The sequence below is a fragment of the Dreissena polymorpha genome, chromosome 2 (assembly GCF_020536995.1).
Source record: "Dreissena polymorpha isolate Duluth1 chromosome 2, UMN_Dpol_1.0, whole genome shotgun sequence".
In the NCBI taxonomy this organism is placed as follows: Eukaryota; Metazoa; Mollusca; class Bivalvia; order Myida; family Dreissenidae; genus Dreissena; species Dreissena polymorpha.
The window spans coordinates 106,096,577-106,119,337 of NC_068356.1; the positions used below are offsets into that span (position 1 = coordinate 106,096,577).

General features: G+C 36.2%; 2 protein-coding genes across 13 annotated transcripts in view; both read right to left on the reverse strand.

Moving 5' to 3' along the window:
* LOC127868387 (uncharacterized) overlaps positions 1-19,668 on the reverse strand; it is a 33,391-nt gene extending 13,723 nt beyond the window's left edge. For both annotated transcript variants that reach the window (XM_052410127.1, XM_052410126.1), the window contains exons 1-2: positions 16,848-19,668; positions 15,521-16,031 (exon numbers count right to left, since the gene is read on the reverse strand). The gene's annotated coding sequence lies outside the window, so the exon portion shown is untranslated. The remainder of the gene's footprint in view (positions 1-15,520; positions 16,032-16,847) is intronic.
* Positions 19,669-19,946: 278 nt separating this feature from the next.
* Positions 19,947-22,761, reverse strand: part of LOC127868381 (sodium/potassium-transporting ATPase subunit alpha-like) — a 47,033-nt gene continuing 44,218 nt past the window's right edge. For all 11 annotated transcript variants that reach the window (XM_052410098.1, XM_052410106.1, XM_052410104.1 and 8 more), the window contains 2 exons: positions 21,557-21,694; positions 19,947-20,962 (listed from right to left, as the gene is read on the reverse strand). In XM_052410098.1, coding sequence (XP_052266058.1) covers positions 21,574-21,694 — 121 coding nt within the window. In that variant the 3' untranslated portion in view covers positions 19,947-20,962; positions 21,557-21,573. The remainder of the gene's footprint in view (positions 20,963-21,556; positions 21,695-22,761) is intronic.

The following is a 22,761-nucleotide window of genomic DNA, read 5'->3' on the forward strand; positions in this document are numbered from 1 at the left end:
AATTGATCTTATGTTACAGCAATGGTTCGGAAATGTGTTAACTCAAAATACTTGTTACTAAATTACAACGACATCGACAGATATTTTAAGTGTCCGATTGCACAAGAATAGTTTAAATAATTATGGGAAACAATTAATGATGATCGAAACATTTGTGAACAAGTAAAGTTTTGTTCAGGATATCAAAATCATCATTCCTGATGACTGATGTCAAATAAAGCATGCATTTTATATGGGGGATTACCTTAAATGTACTGCAGAAATATAAGCAAAGTTGGTTTAACTCCATGACATTTTCTGGAATTTTCTGGATTTGGACAATAGTGGACCCCATCACATATGAGTGCATGAGGTAAATTAGCAGCATTGTCGACTAAACAAAATATTAGGAGATGCATCACTTTTCCTGTGTTGGAGTTTTAAAAATGTTGTAAATAAAAGTATAATAAAATATAGAATAACAAATTGACATAGGGCAAACAAGTTTATGTTCTGTACTACTGTAATAATATTTGTATTAACAATGTATGAACAATAATTAATTTGCTACCAGTAACCACATATCTAATTTCGCTGATAATAAACAAGTCAACGATACTGTGTAGAAGATGACATCATTTGAGCGATGAAAACATAAAAAATGTCACTATCGTAAAAAATATTACATAACAACACAAAAAAACGAAGGCATATTATTATTTAAGCAAATCCAACAAATCTTCCGTTCATTCATGATTATATCTCTTAGAACAGATATAAGAAAAAAAGAAATTTCTTAAAGAACCTTATAAAAATTTCTTATTTTGTAATATCCGCAGAGCATTTCGCATTCAACTATCAAAGTTCCGTCACAACAATACATTAACGAGAGCGCCGATGGCGTTAAAAGCATAGGTGCAAGATACAGGGAAGAATGGCGTCACGTGGTATAATGTAGTTCGATATCGCCATCCGCGAATTTCTCAAATCAACAATTTTAAACAATTACCGACTATTTAAATAGATAATCTTTCCATTTACATCAGTGTTTGAAACGCTTATGAACAATAATTACCCAAGCCTTTCAAAATTTAAGCACGGACAGATCTGTATCGAATTATTCTTTTCACAAATGAAAATAGACGCTACCCTATTCGTCTGCGTCAAGAATTTGTCGTAAAACTTGTGGTAAGCGTTAGATGCAGACGTGCACAACAGATTGAGTTATGAATACAGATTTCTGAATGCAGATTTTTATAGAAACTCCTCACAGCAGTTACTTCCCTTGCTTCGCCCGGTCAGTAACTTCTAGTATAAGGGAGGCCACTGCGTAGGAGATTGAGATTTATAGTGCAGATAGAATTGTTTTACGAACGAAATTTGTTTTAGGTTATAAGAAGATTTTTTAACATAAAACGGTCTTAGAAAAATTCACTAAAAACGGTGTCAGCAATATTCTTGGAAGAAAACGTTAGAAAAACGTTTCCAAAAAAAAATGTAAGAATGACCATATACTAAATTAAATAGATATTTCGTCTGATTTTTGATCAGGTAAGGCTTCATTAAGGGCAACCGACCGATGTGGATTTTCGAAATGTGGTATATACCATAAGCATAGGTGCGTTAACGCACCTATGCTAAAAACAGGGAAAAAATCCATTTGAGGTCACACGTAGATTCTTTCTCCATTCTGGTTTGGACGGTCTACGCTCCCAAATCTGTGAACACACGGGAACGTATTCCGTATTTTGTCTGCCAGATTGTAGAAAAGTGCGAACGAACTTACGCTATTATTTAAGGGCTAACTGTATCCGATAATTAATACCAACATCTTGATCCGAGAAACTAAATGACTGATGGACTGAGTGAGTGACTGTGTGATTGAGTGACTGACTGTAAGTGAGGGAGTGAGTGATTGAATGAGTGACTGTCTGAGTGACTAAATTAGTGATTAGTATGCATCTATTTAAAATGTATTCTTTTCTATTAAGGGATTATTCCCGCGAATATATCTATTCATACGACACACGAACACCATGTTAGTGTTCATGTGTCGTATGAATAGATATCGTTGCGGGAAATAAAAATGGAATTAAATATGCAAAACAATAATAAAAACGAGCATTTTGGTATCTACAGCCATCTATTTTACCATACATGGCGCTGAAATTTCGGCAATTGCCACAAGGAACACTGATTTTTAATTGCTTAAGTTTATTTTACGAAAAAGTGTACGAAATTTTCGTTGATTTTGAGTAGTAATGTTACTTTAAAAGGTTGCTGCATTCTTATCGAACGGCACCATTTAACATCAATAATTCTTTAACGGTTCAGTATATCGGAAAAGTAGCACCGGAATCGGGTTCAGGTAGACAAAATCACATCGATTGGACTATCTGATTGTTTTATTTCACTGGAATTTAAGGTATACTGGATTTTGAGCTTCTGTTAAAAGTGTGCAGCATTCTTATCGAATTTTACCATTTAAACTCAATAATTCTTTTTCGGATCAAGATATCGGAAAATTAACAACGGATTCGGATTCAGCGAGTCAAATTCATATAGATTTCACTATCTTATTGTTTGATTTCGATGGAGCGCACGAGAGAGCGAGCGAGCGTATTCCAATTGTGCACGTAAATGGGACGGTCTATGAAAAGGGTGCTTAATGCAAAATATGTTTTGATTATAACTTTTTTCTTTTTTTTCTTTTTTTTTCAAAACTTGTAAACAACACTATAAACTGTTTATGTTTTATTAAAAAACAAAAAAATAATTTTTTTTTTGTATTATATGATACATATGTATTTTTTTTTTTAATGGATAACGTTTGAACGGCTTTAGATATTTTAAAAATTCCAAGGAATTCGTGATCAGCGTGGTCATATGCATATAGATTTAAACATATGTTTGTTCAATTTAAAGTATTTTTTTTTACTTTCAAACAAGGTTATGGTTCAAATGTGATGGACATAACATTCCGCATATATCGCTTCAATATCATGTTCTTAATTCTATCAAACAGTTTTGCATTATAAAAAAAACGTAAACACTATAGTAAAGAAACTAAATTATTCGCGTTATGCCAAAAATGAGTCTGGGATTGAACCCGGATCGCCTTGGTGAGAAGCGTGTATACCAACCACTGCGCTGAAAGGACATGCACATGCGTAGCCCTTTTTTCCCATAGCGAGGCTCATTTTGTCTTTCAAATGAATTGTGCCGATGCAGTACTTACTGGTAAGCATTTCGTGACAGCTGAGATATAGATATAATAGGGTCGCATAAAAGGAAAACATGGCTTAATGCATGAGCGGTTTGCACAGGATAATATGGGACGACGCTTTACGCACATGCATAACGCCCGGTTTTCCCCTTTATGCGACTCATATCTAATGCAGGTGTTTCGAGTTTTAAATAACTCGGAAAGCGAAATAGGTTTGCCGATTGGTTTCCATGGGTGAATCTTGGCCCGATGTTCTACAACGCGGTCGTTAGTTACGAATCTCTGACGACATTATCAGTGTGTTCTTTCAAACAGCAACCAGAATTGATTGCTATTAACATCGTTGATTATACACTGATTGATACACAGGACAAAATGCTCGTTACACTCGGGGAAAATGAGAAAACCCACGTCGGGTCCAGCGGCATAACAGTGACCAGCCGGCAGCCTCAAACTGTATGCGATTTGGGGCTGCCTGACTGGTCAAGATTATATCGAATGGCATTTTTACGCAGTTATTATTTAGTTTACACTGCATCCAATAACCAAATGGACGTTTATGGCATTTGTCCTGTCTTTTCTTTACATCAGCGTGTGCAAGGCTAGTATCAGTTTTAAAGATCAACCGATCTTATTCCGAAAGATGCAATCAAAAACGTATGCCACGCAGCTTCTAAGAAAATCCCATTCGCCCAAATACAAGCGAACTCGGAGATTCGGCAGTGAGATTTCGACCTGTACTAAAATGCACCACAAAGTCTCGTCTGTCAACGTCGCTGCCAATGAAATACACACAAACACACACACACACGCACACACACACACGCACGCACGCACGCACACACGCACACACACACACACACACACAAATGAGTCGATCTTGATGCAGCGACTATCTCCGGAATCCTTCGCAAATTGTGTAAATTAGCATAACCAACCAGGCATACGCGTATGCTCACAACCTTCACATACGCAACTTTTTCTAAGTGCACTTTGAAAAAAAAACGTTTAATTTAATTAGAAGACAATGTGTTGGATTCGGACGAATATCGATTTTAATTCACTCGTGATCATAGAAAACATATATGTTATATGATCATTCGTGAATGACAATCGATATGCCACCGAAACCAACACATATCCTCTATATAATACTTGTCATCGAACCCGGGTCACTTTAGCGTTAACAGTACTCTGCCGATTGTAAACGCCTTGTTAGTACTACACGTATTTTCAAGTTATCGACAAAGAATTTCAGATATCAATTAGTTATTTTGTTTTTCCACAATACAGCATAACAAATAGGTTTGGGGATATTGACAAAGTGGCCAAACAATCGCGTTCGGCCTCAACTTCATATTCATAATACACAGCCCTCAAGTGAGAGGAATATGTTAGTGTATGTTCACCCTTAATTAGTATAAATAATTATAAATAACCAGGCATAACCACAAAGAAAACCACACGGAAAACCACACGGAAAACCACAAGGAAAACCACAAGGAAAACCACAAGGAAAACCACAAGGAAAACCACAAGGAAAACCACATGGAAAACCACAAGGAAAACCACAAGGAAAACCACAAGGAAAACCACAAGGAAAACCACAAGGAAAACCACAAGGAAAACCACAAGGAAAACCAGGCATACGCGCATGTGCAATGGGCAATCCCGTTTCCGATTCGTTTCCCATACAAGGAACCCCATGCCGATGCCCGGTGGATGCGTCTCGGTCGCGTCTCTACATTATTTACACAGCCCCAGCCGGGTTCCAAACAATAAACAGGCACGCCCAGTCACATGTTTCTTTCAGCCTGCAAACGTTAATCATTTGTGGAAAAACAAATGATGTTTCAAGTCAATAAAGAGCTCATGTGGATTATCGTCATCAATTTGTGAGTTTCTTCTTTTGCGTTTATATAAAAGTTATTCAGTTGAGAAGTATATGCACATAATATGTAAAAAATTAAATTACATGAGTCTCGTGTTGGGAAAACCAGGCTCATAAAAGCGGAAAGTGTCGTCCCAGATTAGCCTGTGCGGACTGCACTTTACGCACACGCATTATGCCCAGTTTTATCAGAACAGGACTCATATTTACCCTGGTATATGTTTATTATCGTATAATGTTTTTAATTGAATAGAGTGTCAAAAACTGTTACGCCATAACATTTTTTACGCTATAAAACATATACATTCATTCAAATATCTGTTAGTTTATGTGTGATCATTTATGTATAAGCATCAAAAGTGTACTTTAGAGCTCCATTATAATAACAAGATTATAATTTAAGAAAATTAAAAGGTGTGCCTATTGAGATTCAAACCAGTGTCCTTTAGATAAAAAGGTTATAGCTTTAATCACTTGTCGATCTGTGAAATGCATTAAATACTTTATACACCGGTAACTGATCAACATGCTGCAACACAATTTAACCAAAATAACAGAAACATTCCAAATGACTAAAAAAAGTTTTGCGTTTTTACCGATTTATAATTGTAACATTTTCAAATGATATTATTCATAAACGGAACTGCATTTTCAACATGAGTCTACGCCATTAGTGTTATTTCGCTTCCTGATTTAATTTGTCATTTTATTTGTTGAATTTATGACAAGAAGTCGTACCTTTTAGCAAGGGAGTTAACTCGGTACACTGTGATTTATTTTACAAAACGTAGTATTCTCCCTTGTGTCATTCTTTTAAAAGAGTTCGATGTGTCTTGTTTAGATTTTAATTTTAACTTAATGACATTAGTTGATAAAAAAAACAAGAACACTCTATTATAGGGCAGATACCGATATTGAAGTCAGATAATGAATTTTCATTTACGCACAGAATATCTCAGGCCAATTAAATGTAAAACAAGAAATATCTTTAAAAAAGATATACGGCGTTGATTGTGGTCGATGTTTATGAACGATCAAAAGTTATCTCTATGAGATAAAAAGTAGCGGATGCCTTTTTTCTGCGCAGTTCTTAGCTCCATCACAAGCAAATCAATTACGGGGTGTTGCGCCAGATTTCGTGGCTTATTTTTCTTTATGTGATATTATTACTCAGATATTTATATTTACAGAATAGAAAAACACAAGAAACATGAAAATAAACGAGTGCATATAGGTCAGCCGGCAATACTCGAATCTTATTTAATTGCATAATTATAGTATAGTGAATTATTGTGCTCGTGCTTAATAAACTGGTCTAAATGGATAAATATTTCTAATTAATTTTATCAAAATTGGTCCTTATCATGCAAATGTTGAAAACATATTAAAAATCGATGATTGACATACCACAATAATATCGCCGAATATCTTTATTTAGTATCTTTCTGATCAAAACAGACGTCAAGTGCACAAAGTTTACGAGACGGCTTTTATATAAAGATTTCTGCAACTGACCGCAAACTGACCTTGATACCTTGCGGATTGGAATGCAATGCATTAAAGTTAGGTAACAATTCTGCTGCTGAAACGACGGCTTGTTTACGCCAACTGTACACGACCAACGCAACAGCTGTGCCTAAAATATTGATATATCGACAAAGCGACTAAACGAACTATTTACTCCATCAGACAAAAATAGCATAGATTCCAATTTTTAGATGGTCGCTTTAGCGACCGTCTAATGTGCTTGATGTAAAATTCAGGTCGATACGGCTTCGGTATGATTAGCCCAATTCCCGCTTACACTACGCGCGAAGAAAGAGTTGTATAATTTATGCAAGAGGTTTGAGTTCTCCAATTATGTTTATTCACAAATGGAAACATTATATTAATATCGTGTTAAATGCAATAGTTTCGAATGGTGTTTTATAGAAAAGAATAAAAAAACAATGATCGTATTGCACGTGTCGCGGAGGAGATTGTTTATGAATGATTAAAATAGTCCACTTTCTGCTGCGTCTGCGTGACGTAGTATTTTCGCTCATCTCATTCATAAATCTGAGGCTGGCGATAAACAAAGGGGAGTCCGGGTGAGAATTACGCACTAGTATAAGGTTACGCTTGTTTATATTCACAGGTCTCAATTAATAACACGTTGACCACGAGTTCAACAATTATTACCGGGATACGATAGACAACATAAAAATGATTCATTATCGCTGAAACTGTTAAAAAACATTTAAATATAACAAGAATATTCTCTAAAAAATGTAGTCTTGTTGTTTTGAAATAAGGTTTGGAATTTTGGTTTCTAAATAACTTAATTAAAAACAAAAGTTTAATTATAGTGTTTTTTACTTTCAGTCGCATATTTACCGCATTATAATGTATTTTATAATAGGCAAACCATACATTAGTAAAATTCAATCTGCCTTCGCACATAGAAGGAATGGGTCAATTAGGTGCTGCGTTTCCTTTGCTTACTTCAGTTAGAGGTCAATTCTTTACGTAAAAGCAATCACAAGGCCCCGGCTTCAGAGGAATTGCGGAGCGTTCTTACATAATTAAAGTCGTAGTCGCATGGTATTTGCGTTTAGCGTCCTATTTGGTCACGTGGTTCTTTTTCGCGGGTGTTTTGGCATTCATGATATGAGGCTATTAATAGATGCGCCTGTCGATAAACAAAGGAAAGTTTACGGGCGATAACAACGCAATAGGTTACGCTCTCACATACAACTCAATGAGGTAGTACAGGTCGTAAATTGAGAGATTTGGGAAAAAGTTGACGCTTATTTATATTCTCAATTTATAAAACGTTGAACATAAGTTCAACAATAACTTCAGCGATACGATAGACTAAAAAAATCATAATCGCTTAACCCGAATATAACACATAATTTATAATAATAATACGAATGACCTGTTTCATAACCTCGTTGAAGCTACTACATCGGGTATTTCTGGAAAGCGTTCTTGGTTCTCAACACATAGCGGCGATCTTTTGTATTTACGGGTGCTAGCAACGCAATAGTAGAAGCTTAGTAGAAGGGTTAGCTTGTTTATATTCACAGTTCTCAATACATTGACAGTTGGATATGAGTTCATCAATTACTCAGGCATACTATAGGCAACCTCGAAAATGCTTTATAATCGCTAAAACCGAAAACAACTAAATATATTATATTCAATATATATTTATAACAATACATGTCTTTTAAAAATGTAGTCGGCGTATACGCCGACATTGAAATAAAGTTAGCAATTTACTTTTCTAAATAATTGAATACAATTAAACAAAAGTTAAACTATTGTGTTGTGTTTTTCACTTGTAAGCTGCATATTCACCGCATTAAATGTGTGTTAGCATTGTAAAACCACACATTAGTGTGAGTAAATAAAAAATATACTACGGGAGAGCACTTCATATGTGTCCTCAAATGCCTTGTTATGAGTATCTTTCTTCATTATCGAAATATATCGTATGTTTATATTTGATTTAAACGCAGTTTTCTTTCGTCACATTTAAATCACACGTCAATAGCGCCGTCATGCGTTTCGGCAAGCGTTTGTTAAACCCAACATGTGCTCTTGCGCAGTCAGGCCATAGGCGACGCTGTTCGCTTTAAAATCACTCAATATGTTATGTTTCTCCTTACCAGAAGGAGGGATAGCTGAGTGGGCTATTTATATGAAGGGCGCATATGGAATAAGACCCATTTTCGCATGACGAGGGTCATTACAAATCTCATTGCGAATTGAAAATCCCACATTTAAAAACAATGCTTTTTGATACAAAATTGAATTCAAAATAGCAAACTTGTTAATAATGGCAGCCTATCGACGCATTAAGGAATGATTTCCAGACGTGCTGACCAAGTACGGCAAACATTGTGGTATGATAATTAAACGATTTTCTCTTATCGTGACACTATACTATTTCGCTAATGATTGTTTTCTCATCTTGGAGGCGAAATTGAAATTCTGCGAGATGGATTGTAACGCGTAATTGTAACAGGGCCACAATTTGTGTCGTTTGAGCATACAGAGAGTAGTCCAGAATTTCTTACACTGAACAGTGCTACATCCTTTGAATTGAGCACATACGCAGTGATGAAGCAAAAACTCAGAGGTTGTATCTCGAATCAGCTTATTAAATATTCGAAAATATTCATGCGTGTCTGTTGGCGTTATGTTAAAGTCACTAAGATGAAAACTGAAACAGCTTCGCCTAAAAGCGCATTAGTGCTCTATACCTATGTTTATGTTAGCGTTGTTGACACCGTGTGAACTGCTCGGGTAACAAGTAAAGCATAAACAGCAATGTTTATATACTTTTATTCCTCCATATACAAGATACGAAGATTATTGTATATTTTGAATTTGTATATGGTGTCAAAAATCAAAAGTTTTGTACACGGAACTTTCATTATGAATTTATATTCTTGGTGAGATAGTCATTTGATATTAGAAAAAATATTCCTTTAATATGATGGTGACTGCAAATTTTCTTTATATTAAGTTCTCATTACCATTTTCATCATACTTTCTTTGCTTTCAGAACTTCCAAAAAAGCATGCTGTTTTTATTTTGTCTTAGTTATTTCTATGAAATAATAAGGATGATAAAAAGTGCACACAAAACTCGACCCGTGCGCTATGACACACACTTTTTTAAGTTGAATGGCGTGTGTTCATTTCAAACTTGCGATTGATTTTGAAAAATGAATTGCGTGTTAAATTATGCAATATCGAACATCTTCAGTGCCTTCAGCGCTTTGATTTCCTTTAATGAAAAGATCGCAACCCCTTCTGCGAACTCCGGTGATGAACTGTATATAAACTCTGACTTTCACACACTGGCCGCGAATTGACCCGAAACCTCGCGGGTTGAAATGCAATGCAAGTAAGTACTAAATATAAACGCTTTTGCGCTGGTAATTCTCTGAAAATAAAAGGTGAACGCACAAACTGTATTTATGTCGAAAATTGATTGTAAAACTGTTCTATCTATTGAGCCTTTTCATTAGAGATAAAATTGTTTCATGCAGTAAAACAGTGTTACAAAGACGCGGATATGTTTCCAATGTTCTGGTGTTATACTCAAATCAGCCAATGGAATAAATGAAGTGTATTCATTCGTACCTAGCCGCGGGAAATTTTATTTGAATACTATTGGACACTTACAAAGGTCAAGTCAGGGTGAAAAGCTGACTTAATACAGCTTACGCCGAAAAATGCGCTTGACGGACACAAGAATTATAATCCATACGCAAAAATCGCCATATGACTATCAATAAACACGGTAGGGTAGTTTAAATATCTTTGGTAAGCCAATCTGGCCGCAAAAGGACAATAAAACTAGTTTAGCCTGCATAATTCAGATCACAAAAGTATCGACAGATACAACAAACGCCAGCACGTTCATCATAGACATTTCCACAAACCGACCAGCTCCGTTCGTTTGGTTGGAAGCAAAGGTGTCAAGGGCCGTTTTTCCGACAACGGGTTCTTGTTATGTGAGAGAACCAGTTCCGTCCGGTTTTACGCCTGGGAGACGGTTTCGGAAGAGACGTTAAGGAAAGCGTTGACGGTTACGTCGCTGACGGATGTATACCGATAGAAAATAGGGCGCTTAAATCTTGTGTGATAAAGTTTATGTATATATGAGCCTCGTTCTAGGACAACTTGGCTTATTGCGTGTGCTTTAAGTGTCGTCCCATATTAGCCTGTGACGTCCGCACAGACGAATCAGGAACGACACTTTCTGCCTAAATTTGATTTTCACTTAGAAGAGACTTCCTTTAAACAAAAAATACCGTGGAGAAAGAATAGTCGTCCGTAATAAGCCTGTGCGGACTGCACAGGCTAATCTGGTATGACATTATAGACACAAGCATTTAACCCCCTTTCTAAAGAGCGCGGACCGTTTGTGAGAACGTTGAAGCGTACATCGTCACCAAAGGATAAGACACTCCCAATATGCTTAATGGTATAATTTGAAAAGGTATAAAGGGCATTCAAACCCCAAACTGACGATCAGAAATAAACTATGTAATGAGAATGATATTAACCAGAAATAAAAGACTACTAAAGATAAACCCACTTTGATAAACATATCAAAACGATTCGGACAAAATCAAAGAGCTTAAAAATAACTTCAGTATTTTCAAAATACACACCATGTGTTGAATTATGTACTGTAATTATTTGAAAACCGAATCATAAACGGTTACGTTATAATTGAATATAGACCTATAAACCGTCGCCACGCCACTTTTCACGGGAGCTTTGTTAGTGAGATCTTAATTGTTTTTTCTGCTGTGTTTGTATCACGTTAATAAACGTCAATCAACGTAATTACGTAATCGCAGAGACAACGTAGCCGTTGTTCTACATGTAGCTATAACGTTCTGGTGTGAATGAATTATGAATTCGCTCCCTGAAAAGCGCACGAGTTAGACAATGAATACATAACTTTATATGTCAGACTCTGACTGGTTGACAGATGATATAGGATGTAGCATATTCGCCGACGAAATCGTCCGGCATTTGGAAAGTTACGTTTCGCTAACTTAATAAGTAAGGCAATATCCTGTTTCCTGGTCGCATGTTAACGTAGCATTACATGCATTTTAAACATCAAATATGAAATTGTGTGCGCATGTATATGTATGCGACTTAACATTTTGTTTTTGTGCAAAATGTAAAAAACAACCACATACACAAAGTCTGTATTTACGAAAGTATTTTACAAATTAACTCCATGTGAATTCGGTAAGTGGTCACCATCCCGGACAGGTGGGGTTTCCTCCGGGTATTCCGCCCCCTCCAAGAACACAAGAGCACAACAACAACAAAAACACTTCTAAATACCACAGGGATATTTAATAAAAAATACTCTACATACTACAAATATATACATCTGTCAAATTTCCTGCACAACACCAGGGTCTGAACAAAAGCAAAAATATTCGCTTCCAAAAGTAATATGGAAATTACAACTTGAACTATCAGTTTTCAGATGTGCACACTTTTGTCCAAGTAAGGACTTTTGAGCTTTTTTGAAAAGAAGGTTTCGTGTTAATTGAATGAATGATCGTAGTTTATTGCCAAGTTTATTATTTTCTGACAGATAAATGTCTTGGCTGTTGGTATACCGTTTCTTTGTTGTAATTAATGCTTTATGGAGCGATTTTTTCGCTTTTGTTAAGACTACACTGTTGTGCAGGAAATTTGACAGTTGTATCCCTTGTATACTGTTATAAAATGTAAAGTATTTTTCTTAAAGTTCCATGCGGACACAAGACAAAAATACAGACCCGATATACTATACACAAATAAATGAACACCCTTCAGTGCCTAATAATTGTTTGAATAGCCTTCTGTTACTTTTAGTGAAAACGTTGGCACACTTGAACTTTAATTCATGCGGACTGCACAGGCTGTTTGCAACGGCCTTTTAAATTCGGTTCCAGCACTCAAAGGGTTAAGGCCGGTTTTCCCAGAGCGAGGCTTCAACCATGTTCATGACAGCTCGGCGGAATCATAAAAATTAAAATTCACATTTTAATAATTTAACGCTGTCGACAACTTCCTTCGTTTGATTAATGACCGGAAAACTCAGAGAGCGTTTGGTAACTATACGCGGAAAGAGTTGGTTGCTTTTTTTTACAAAACAACGCATGCATGGTGTTATTACGGAATTCCATAAACGACAGCCTACTGTCTACCACCAACTGCTTACTGTCAACTGTCTACTGCTGACTGTCAACTGTCTACTGTCAATTATACTACTATAGTTATAGAGTCTATTGTCTTCTGTCAACTGTCTACTGTTATAGATACAGGCGTATTGAGCAGTTTGTATTATTCTTTTTTCGTTTTAAATTAATATAATGCCAATGCTTTCTTTCATAAATATTGATTATAATTCGTTTATTCAAGTGTCTACTAGACTTTATTTTGCAACCTTGCCAAGTGACTGTAATCAATATTGTCGACATATTGCCGTCGGAAACCGTGCTATATCGATGTTTGCTGATTTGCTAACTGTGTAACCAATTAAATATAGCAAAAATAATTGTGTCTGAACAAGCTCACCGAATACTAGTAAATACGATTTTGCGTGTTTCCACAAGTGAAATAGTGGAATACGATTTCATTTCATCGTGAATGAACATTTTTGTAACGCGACTAAAAATTCGTTTACTTGCGTTGGTCGTAAAGATATACATGAGAGCACAATGAAACTGAAACAACCCTATTTTATAAGCAATAAAATCGGACACAACCGATTTCAAGCCAGACAAATCCGGAGCAACAACGAGCAAATTTGCAAAAAGCGAGTCAAATTAGGACAACGAGTTCGCAAAATAAAACTGGATGAACAGTTAAGACAGGTTTTCAATGATCCAAATGAGTTCGACGGATGAATAATTAAAGTCATACGATACCGGTTGTACAGTGGGAAATGATTAAATGACACAACACGCTGTTTTTAAACAGTAAAAATTGTGTTTACTTCTATAAACGTCGGCGAAAGATTGCCTTAAGGACAAAACCAGTTTTTTGTTATTTGTTGTCTCGAAATTAGTTAAAAATAGTAAGGACTTTGGGTATTTAATAACGCACGATTGAAAAATACTAAAGGGACGAATACAGTAGCGCAGATTAATGCAACAAAAACGGCCATTACTAGTTGTGAATGGTTTATATTTCTGAATTAAAATAAAGTATATCAACAGATCAGCAATTTTATTGATATATCTTTGGTTAAAACAAACACCAAAATATGTTTTAATCGTCCCATTTCTAAAGTATATTCCGTTGTATTTCCAGAATATTTTTTCCAATTATGCACGAAGTGAACAGATGCAGCAGCCGGAGGGAACCCGTGTTATAGGCGGGTTAGTAATGCTCGTAAGTCATTGTCGGCTCGGGTACTACATGTACCCCGGGTACTCTCAAGTATACTTATATGTACCCCGGGTACGGTAAATATACGCAGAGTACAGTTTATGTCAGTATAGGAAAAAAAACCTTAAAAACGGTTTTCCCTGGCAAAGATTGCCATTGACGCAGTGCACAGCTTATGTCAGTAGCGGACAGATACCCTTATAAACGGTTTCCCCTGGCAAAGATTGTCAATGCCGCAGTGCACAGCTTATGTCAATATCGGGCAGATACCCTTATAAACGGGTTTCCGTGGCAAATATTGCTAGGGACGCAGTTCACAGATTATAACAGTAACGAACAGATACCCTTATAAACGGTTTTCCCTGGCAAAGATTGCTAGGGACGCAGTTCACAGCTTATAACAGTAACGAACAGATACCCTTATAAACGGTTTTCCCTGACAAAGATTGCCAGGGACGCAGTTCACAGCTTATGTCTGTAACGGACAGATACCCTCATAAACGATTTTCCCTGGCAAAGATTGCCAGGGACGCAGTTCACAGCTTAATAGGTCAGTAACAGACAGGTACTTTAACAAACGGTTTTCCCTGGCAAAGATTGCCATTGACGCAGTTAACAGCTAACATGTATGTCAGTAACGGGAAGATACTCTTATAAACGATTTTCTCTGACAAAGATTGCCAGGGACGCAGTTCACAACTTATGTCAGTATCGGACAGAAACCCTTATAAACGTTTTTCCCTGACATAGATTGCCAGGGACATAGTTCACAGCTTATATCAGTAGTGAGCAGAAACCCTTATAAACGGTTTCCTCAGGCAAAGATTGTCATTTACAGAGTTCACAGCTTATGTCAGTAACAAACAGATACCCCTACAAACAGTTTTCCATGGTAGAGATGGCGATTGACGCAGTTCACAGCTTATGTCAGTAACGGACAGATACCCTCTTTAACGGTTTTCCCTGGCAAAGATGGCCATTGACGCAGTGCACAGCTTATGTCAGTTACGGGCAGGCACTCTTATAACGGTTTTCCCTGGCAAAGATGGCCATTGACGCAGTTCAAAGCGTATGTCAGTAACGAACAGATACCCTTATAAACGGGTTTCCATGGCAAAGATTGCCAGGCACGCAGTTCACAGCTATTGTCAGTAACGGACAGATAATCTTATACACGGTTTATCCTGGCAAAAATTGTCATTGCCGCAGTTCACAGGTTATGTTAATAACGGATAGATACCCTTATAAACGGGTTTCCCTGGCAAAGATTGCCATTGACGCAGTAAATGATAAGTTCGTAACCAGTATACCACATAGGCCATTGACATTCACTAGTGAAGAAAGCAAAGGAAAAACATTCAAAACAAACCGGTATATGTACTTGTTGCTAGATGGGCGTAGATCAATGGGGGGAATCACGTGGTCAGAATTGAGAAAACATGGCCGCCGATGCCTCGCTTAGATTGAAAAATTGAGTGTTCAAACAGGTACATCTTCCTTATTACTTACTTGTTTTTTATCGGATAACGCCTATCATATGGCCAGCCGGAAGCGGTTTCATAGAGTATCAACCGTTTCCCTCTGGTTGGTCGGAGTGTGGAGATTACTAATGGAATATTTTGCGATTTCTTGAACCGTCAATTGCTGTTGTACACGCACTTACAATAATATCAATGTTTTCACAATAATTAGCACTGTTTAAGTACCAGTTGTGCATGTGGAATCATTGAAACTTACAAAAAATGGATACATCGATTGCTAATGGCTTTATTTTCAAGGTAAAGTTGAGTTTCGATTGGTTTTAACGATTGCTGTTGAGCACGCACATGGCTGTTGTACACGGACAACTTCTTGAACAATTGTTGTTGAGCACGCACATGTCAAGGAATACCGTTTTCTCCGCAGAATAAGTCTAAAACAACGTCGCATTGGCATTTTCCGGCACATGTAGCGATACATATCTTATGTATCCAGCAAAACACACATTTTGGTTGAAAATTGACGTGTTTTTTTTCATAAACTGCAAAACAAAACGAAACACACAAAACAACTTTCATGTATGCTAAGCAAATACTCAACACATATCATTATGAAATAGATTTTCCTTGATTCTCCAAGTACCAACACTAAATATCTCTCTTTCTGTTAGTAATATTTGTCTTCCTTGATTCAGTTGTATCCAGTCGTCCAGATACACTGCTAATCGTATGGCTTTTACTCTTAGATAAGCTGCCACAACTGACAATATTTTTGTGAAAACTCGTGGAGAGACAGTTGGTCCGAAACATAATGTTTTGAATTGGAAAACTTTCCCCTTCCATGCAAATCTGAGGAATTTTCTGTGTTTCTTGAATATGCCTATGTGAAAATAAGCGTCTTTTAAGTCGAAAAATATCGCCCAATCGTTCTTTTAAACTAGATTTAACACTTTTGTTAATGTGTCCATCTTGAAATGTTGCTTTCGGAGATAATGATTTAGTGGTTTTAGATTTATGACAGGTCTTAAATCTCCTGTCTTTTTCTTGACTAAAAATAGAGTACTGTAAAAACCTGTCGTCCAATTTGTTTTCGGTACGATTTCTATAGCATTTTTTTGCATTAAAGAATCTATTTTTTCCTGCATAATATGTTCGTTTTCGATACTGACATGAGTTTGTTTTATACCTTGAAAATTGGTTTCTTTATGAATTCCAATTTGTAACCCTCTTTTATAATTTATAAAACCCATTTGTCTGTTGTAATCAACTGCCAATTTGTTTGAAAATGAGTTAATCTGTCCCCTACTGGTATCTCCGGTCGCAACATTAACAGACCTGACTGGTCATTGTTTACTAACCTTGGACACTGTAGCCCTTGGTCTGTTATTGGCTGTATAGCTGCCCCGACCTCTCGAGCTACCAGATCTGTGCTCCGTTCGAAAAGTACTTCGTGATTCCGCATTGTATTTTGGAATGCGAAATGTAGGTGGCGCACTGTTGTATTCATTTGGCTGAACACCCATTCTTGTATTTGTCTTAACATATTGTCTTTTGACAGATGTTTGTTGTTCTGTCTGGTCACTGGCTTTCCTCTTAAATGTTTCCTTCTTTTGCAATTTTTCCGGCAATAACTCTTCAAGTGTTTTCTTTTGTCTTTCTTTTGTTTGAGAGTCTTTTCCATTTCTTCACCAAACACCCCGTCCCCTCTCAAGGGTAGGTTACTGATTGTCCTTGAATCATCAAGTTCATATAAAGAAGTCTCGCTCATTGTGACTTGTCTACGTATGATATGAAAAAATGCTCCTGCTCTACCAAATTGATCTAGACTTCTTGTGGATAAAGCAAAAATGTCATTCACTTTTTTCTCAATGTCTGGTTTATCTGTAACCATGTCCATTAACATTGCAAGAGCTTGTTGCATGTACATCTGTGTAACAATACCCATGTATACACTTTGTTGTCCTCTGTATGCGGTCTTCTCCACCATTTTGTTTGGTTGTGAAAACAGAAAAGTTCCATGTTTAGCGAATGAAGCTCTAGAACCAAACTTCTTTGTTAGACACGTGTCTACAATATCGTCCAATGTAGGTACACGTAAAAAATGTTCAGTGTCTTCATCAACTGGAAATAAATCTTTGCACTCTTAAGAAAAGGCTGTTACATTATTAGGTGTCTTAGACCGATAGCTTTGTTCCAAAAATTTCTTTCCGTGACTTTTCTAAGCAAATGCCAGTTGGCTTTTGTGCATCTTTTTTCAAACATGCATCTTCTCCAAAAATGTCTTTCAAACACCTGCGTACACTCGCACTGTGCTCTGTGTCTTCCTCTTCTGAATCAGACAACGAAAAATGTTCAGAGGAAGCAGGATGAATGGAAAGCACGTCGTCTTGACGATTACTTGTGGAACTTTGACCAGTTCTCTCTTCATAATTGGGGCTTTTATCACTCCCCTGGTCATAATTGACCAGTCGCCAACTCCGCCCACATTTTGTCGATCAGCCAATAAGATATCGATTTTTCACACACCCCTCAGCAACGTTTATCTGGCCGCCATTTTGTCCGACAAACAAAGCGTGTTGTACATATGGAATGGACGTAATTTTTAAGAGTTTACACAGATTTAATATCAAATGCATGATCATTACTGTTCGATCATTATTCAAAATTGTAGGTGCTATACATACTTTATAAAAGGTTATTATTTTATCTTTATTTCTTGAACATATGAACGAGTAATGAGAAAACAAACACAATAAATAGTTTAACTACACCAGGTGTGTGTTCTATAAAACGTGTTATACTGTTTGATGCACAATATTATTGAGCAGTTTGGGCAACATAATAATTGCCACACGTGCTTATTAATCTCAGCGTAATTGTCGATGATTAATAAATGACAGTATGTTGCGTGGATCTCAGAATGAATGAACATTAAGGCATTGTTAGGTACTGTACACAAGAAAAGAAAACTATTTAATTACTTAAATGATTTCCAATTATATATTTATTTTCTGTGGATCATAAACAATGGAAATCATTATAAATTGTTAACTTAAATATTGTTTTAACCAATGTAAACAACAAAAAGGTGATTTCAACGCGGCTTAGCCAGCTTAAAGCGACTTCAAGTGTAAAATGTACGGCTTATAATACAACAACAACATTTCTAATACAACATATATTGATACGGGGAGAAATGAAAAATTGCAATTAACATATAAGGGTCATCTTGTTATAAATAAGCAAATGCATAATATGCTAAATGTATTCAATTCGAATGTTCGTGAACAGCACCGAAATACCAACATTTCATTTTGTGATAGTGAAATGTAACAGGTTCGCATTAAACATAAATGAAATAAAATGCATATTAGACTATCTGTTAATGAAACCACGAAATTAGGCCTGTATTTAAAATATGGTTACAATCAAAATTTAATTTATATCTAAATAAAAAAAAAATCGGTGTCTTTTTAAAAATAACACAATAAAACAAAGATCTAAACATTTTTAATACACAAAAAAACCATCATGATATGGATATGTAATTTGCATTTAATAAAAATATTTTCAAAATTATATATGAATAGCCACCGGGTTCACTGTCAGACGGTTGAATACAAGTTCAAAATTAATATGAAATAAATGCTCATTTTTTACAACGGATTTTTTCATCAACTCCCTATATTATATGTATAAGAAACGTTTCTGATAGTCAGTCTGCCGTTAACTCATTTATTTTGATTACGCCATTTCTCTCTAAAGTTTTTTTGATTGTATTAACGTTTTACAAAGCAGTTTAGTTTAGTGTGCGGCTTAAATGATTTATATTATAGAAAAGAGCATAATACATCATTACAAATATAGAAATTCCCTCACGTAATCCGCTATAATTGCGATCTGCTTGTCGGAGTTTTCTTATCACTAGACCACGTGACTATGTGGGCGGAGCGATCGATAATTTGGCAACTGGTCATTTGGGGCTTTTGCCATTCCCCTGCGTTGAATTACCATGTCTTTGTGACTGGCATTGCAACAATGCAACAATATTGTGTAAAGTGTTTTCAAGTTTACCGTATTTCTCGTCAAAACGTTCCTCTAATAAGTCTACTTTGGAACGTCTTTTTTTCTGCTTGCCAGACACTGTGTTATTACTCACGTCACTGTGTCCCATATCTTCTTCCTCGTTATCCACAAACGGAGAACGATTATTATTATTTTTAACAAACACTTCAGCCATGCTGAAAAATATCGAGTAACAAACGACTTCGAAGTCGCCGAGAAGAAAAGTGGTTCGAGCATGAGGTCGTGCAGAGAGGATACTACGATAAGCATGCGCGAAAGTTGTTTATTTCCGGTAGTCGTCTATAATGCGGCGCCTACCGTATAGCGAGTTATTTTCGGGCCGAGATAGAATCCTAAAGTACATGTCAGGTAAGTACATAATTTAGGAAATGAAAATTTCTTATTTTGTAATATCCTCAGAGCATTTCGCATTCAACTATCAAAGTTCCGTCACAACAAAACATTAATAACAGGAACAAATATCCATTTGAGGTCACACGTGGATTCTTTCTCCATTCTGGTTTGGACGGTCTACGCTCCCAAATATGTGAACACACGGGAACGTATTCCGTATTTTGTCTGCCAGATTGTAGATAAACTTCACTGAAATCTCAACTATGTATGGGCCATTGGAAATACGATATGTTACAAACTCTCCTTAGTTCGAAAAATGGCTGCAAGATAGTTTATTCTTCAGTTGGAATGCCTGGAAAGTTCACTAGGTCAAGCATTTACTTTCTCAAAGTAGATTGCACAATGTTTACGAAATGTGTACATGATGGTAAAAGTACACTGGACAAGTGTGCAAGATGGTAAAAGCACACGAAAATTAAGTGTACAAGATGGTACAAGTACACCCTACATAATGGACTCACAACATATGCCGATGGTATTGCAAATGGTACACCAGTTGCCGATGTTACTGCAACTGCATTCACCGAAACCCGTTGGTGATAGTTATGGACATATGGACTCACAGAAATAAACATAGTCACTCTACTTTCAAGCCGTAAATGCTTTTCCTTTGCTGTAAACAGCATTCCCACTTCTTCTATCCCGGTTTGGAAGCCATTTTCCACGTCAGCTGTGAAATGCACTCTAACAATCCTCGCCTTGCAGTTTATAAAATCATTGCACTCAAATATCAACTGTTTATACAGTCAACCAAACAGTCAGTAAAAAAAAGGTTTTGTTTAAAAATTCACAAATATATATAAAGTTTGCACACAAATTTAAATTTAACGTAAACAAATAATGTATACTAAATTGTACATCTTATTTGACATTTGCACTCTAAGCGTGTTTTTTTCTCAAGAATGGAACATGGCTGTTTGTAAATACACCATGAAGTTTCTGATTCTGAGGTTAAGTGGGGTCTTTCATCTTGGACATTTGTACATCATGAAAACTGAAAATACAAACAAAACAATGTAGATTTTGGTTGTCATTTTTTGGATTAATAAAATATGGCATTTTGTTTGACATTATTAAACTTGTGGATTTTCTATAATGTCTTGTACTTATATGAGAGTCTTGACTCTGAACATTATTTTGGCTTTTGATTTTGTGTTAAAGACCTAAGAATATACTTTCCGATGAATACTATTGGTTTAACAGTTTTATGTAAAAACAATGTACCATTTACAGATGTAAACATTAAGATGAATTCTTAAAAATAAATGCATCAAATTCACAAATTGACATCAGTGTCTCAATCGTCAATATTGACCAATCAGAACGTCTCTTGAATAATCGTGTAAAAAATATATTTGCTAATGAGAATGTTTCCTAGATCTCACAGCTTCTCACCCTAAATATTTACTAGATGAAAAAAATTGTAACATAACAATCTCGACCTAAAATATTCCCAATTAAGAATGCTCGTTACCTTTGTGAATCGGTATTCATCAGTTGGACTGATGCGCGTCATCAGACAGCCAAATCCATAAACAAAGTAAGTGTCCATCTATCTTTAATCTCAAATTTCTGACTTGGCCCTTACCTAACGCACGCGATGTATCAATAGTAAGTTTCCCTTTCTACAAAGCCACCAGGCCGGTTCCTAAGAATCAACTTCCTGACCTCGTCATAGATAAGAATGGCCAAACTGAAGGGGAACGCTGGGAACCACCAATTCCATCTGAAATCACATTATGGAAGGTTATAAAGATTCAGGAGGGAATTCTTACAGCATAAATTACAATTGAAATAATTCTTTCATTTTCAGGTAAAGGTTGCAATTCTGCTTGTGAACTGTTTTCATTTCCTGATCAACACACAACAGGATCAAAATAAAACAAGAGGGCCAAGATGGCCCTAGTTCGCTCACCTGAAAGGAGTCCGCTCATTTAATCTTTACCAAACGTCAAACTTGACCTAGATATTGTCCAGACAAACATCCTGGTCAAGTTTTTATCATTATTGAACCAAAACTCTGGCATATGGAGTGATTTTGTTTTTGTGAGATTTGACCTGGTGGCCTATATTTTGAGTTGACCCCCCTTACCAAACATCAAACTTTGCTAACAAAAATAAATATTTTGACGAAGATTCATAAAAACTGAAACAAAATTGTGACCTCTAGAGTGTTTACAAGGATTTTGTATAATCAAATGAAAATTTGGACAATCTAAGGGCAAAAATTATGGCATTAATTATGTTATATATATATATATATATATATATATATATATATATATATAAACCAATCTTTTCACCAAGTTTCATGATGATTGAGCAAAAAATTTGACTTCTAGAGTGTAAGTGTTTCTAGAGTTAAGAAAACTGCCCCGCCAGCTGGCAGCCATGTTTTTTCACCGATCTGGACCATTTTCGAACACGTCCGAGATATCAATTCAACCAATGTTTTGACCAACTTTCATGATGATTGGGCAAAAATTGTGACTTCTAAGTGTTTACAAGCTTTCTCTATAGCCCAATAAGGAAAACTGCCTACCCCCCCTGGCAGCCATGTTATTAAACTATCCGGAACCATTTTCGAACTAAACTCTCATATCAAGGAAAAAATGTTCTGACCAAATTTCATGAAAATTGGACAAAAAATGTGACTTCTAGAGTGTTTACATGTTTTCACTATATACATATAGAGAAAAATGCCCCGCCCACTGGTGGCCATGTTTTTTCACCGATCTGGACCATTTTCGAACTCGTCCGAGATATCAATAAAACCAATGTTTTGACCAACTT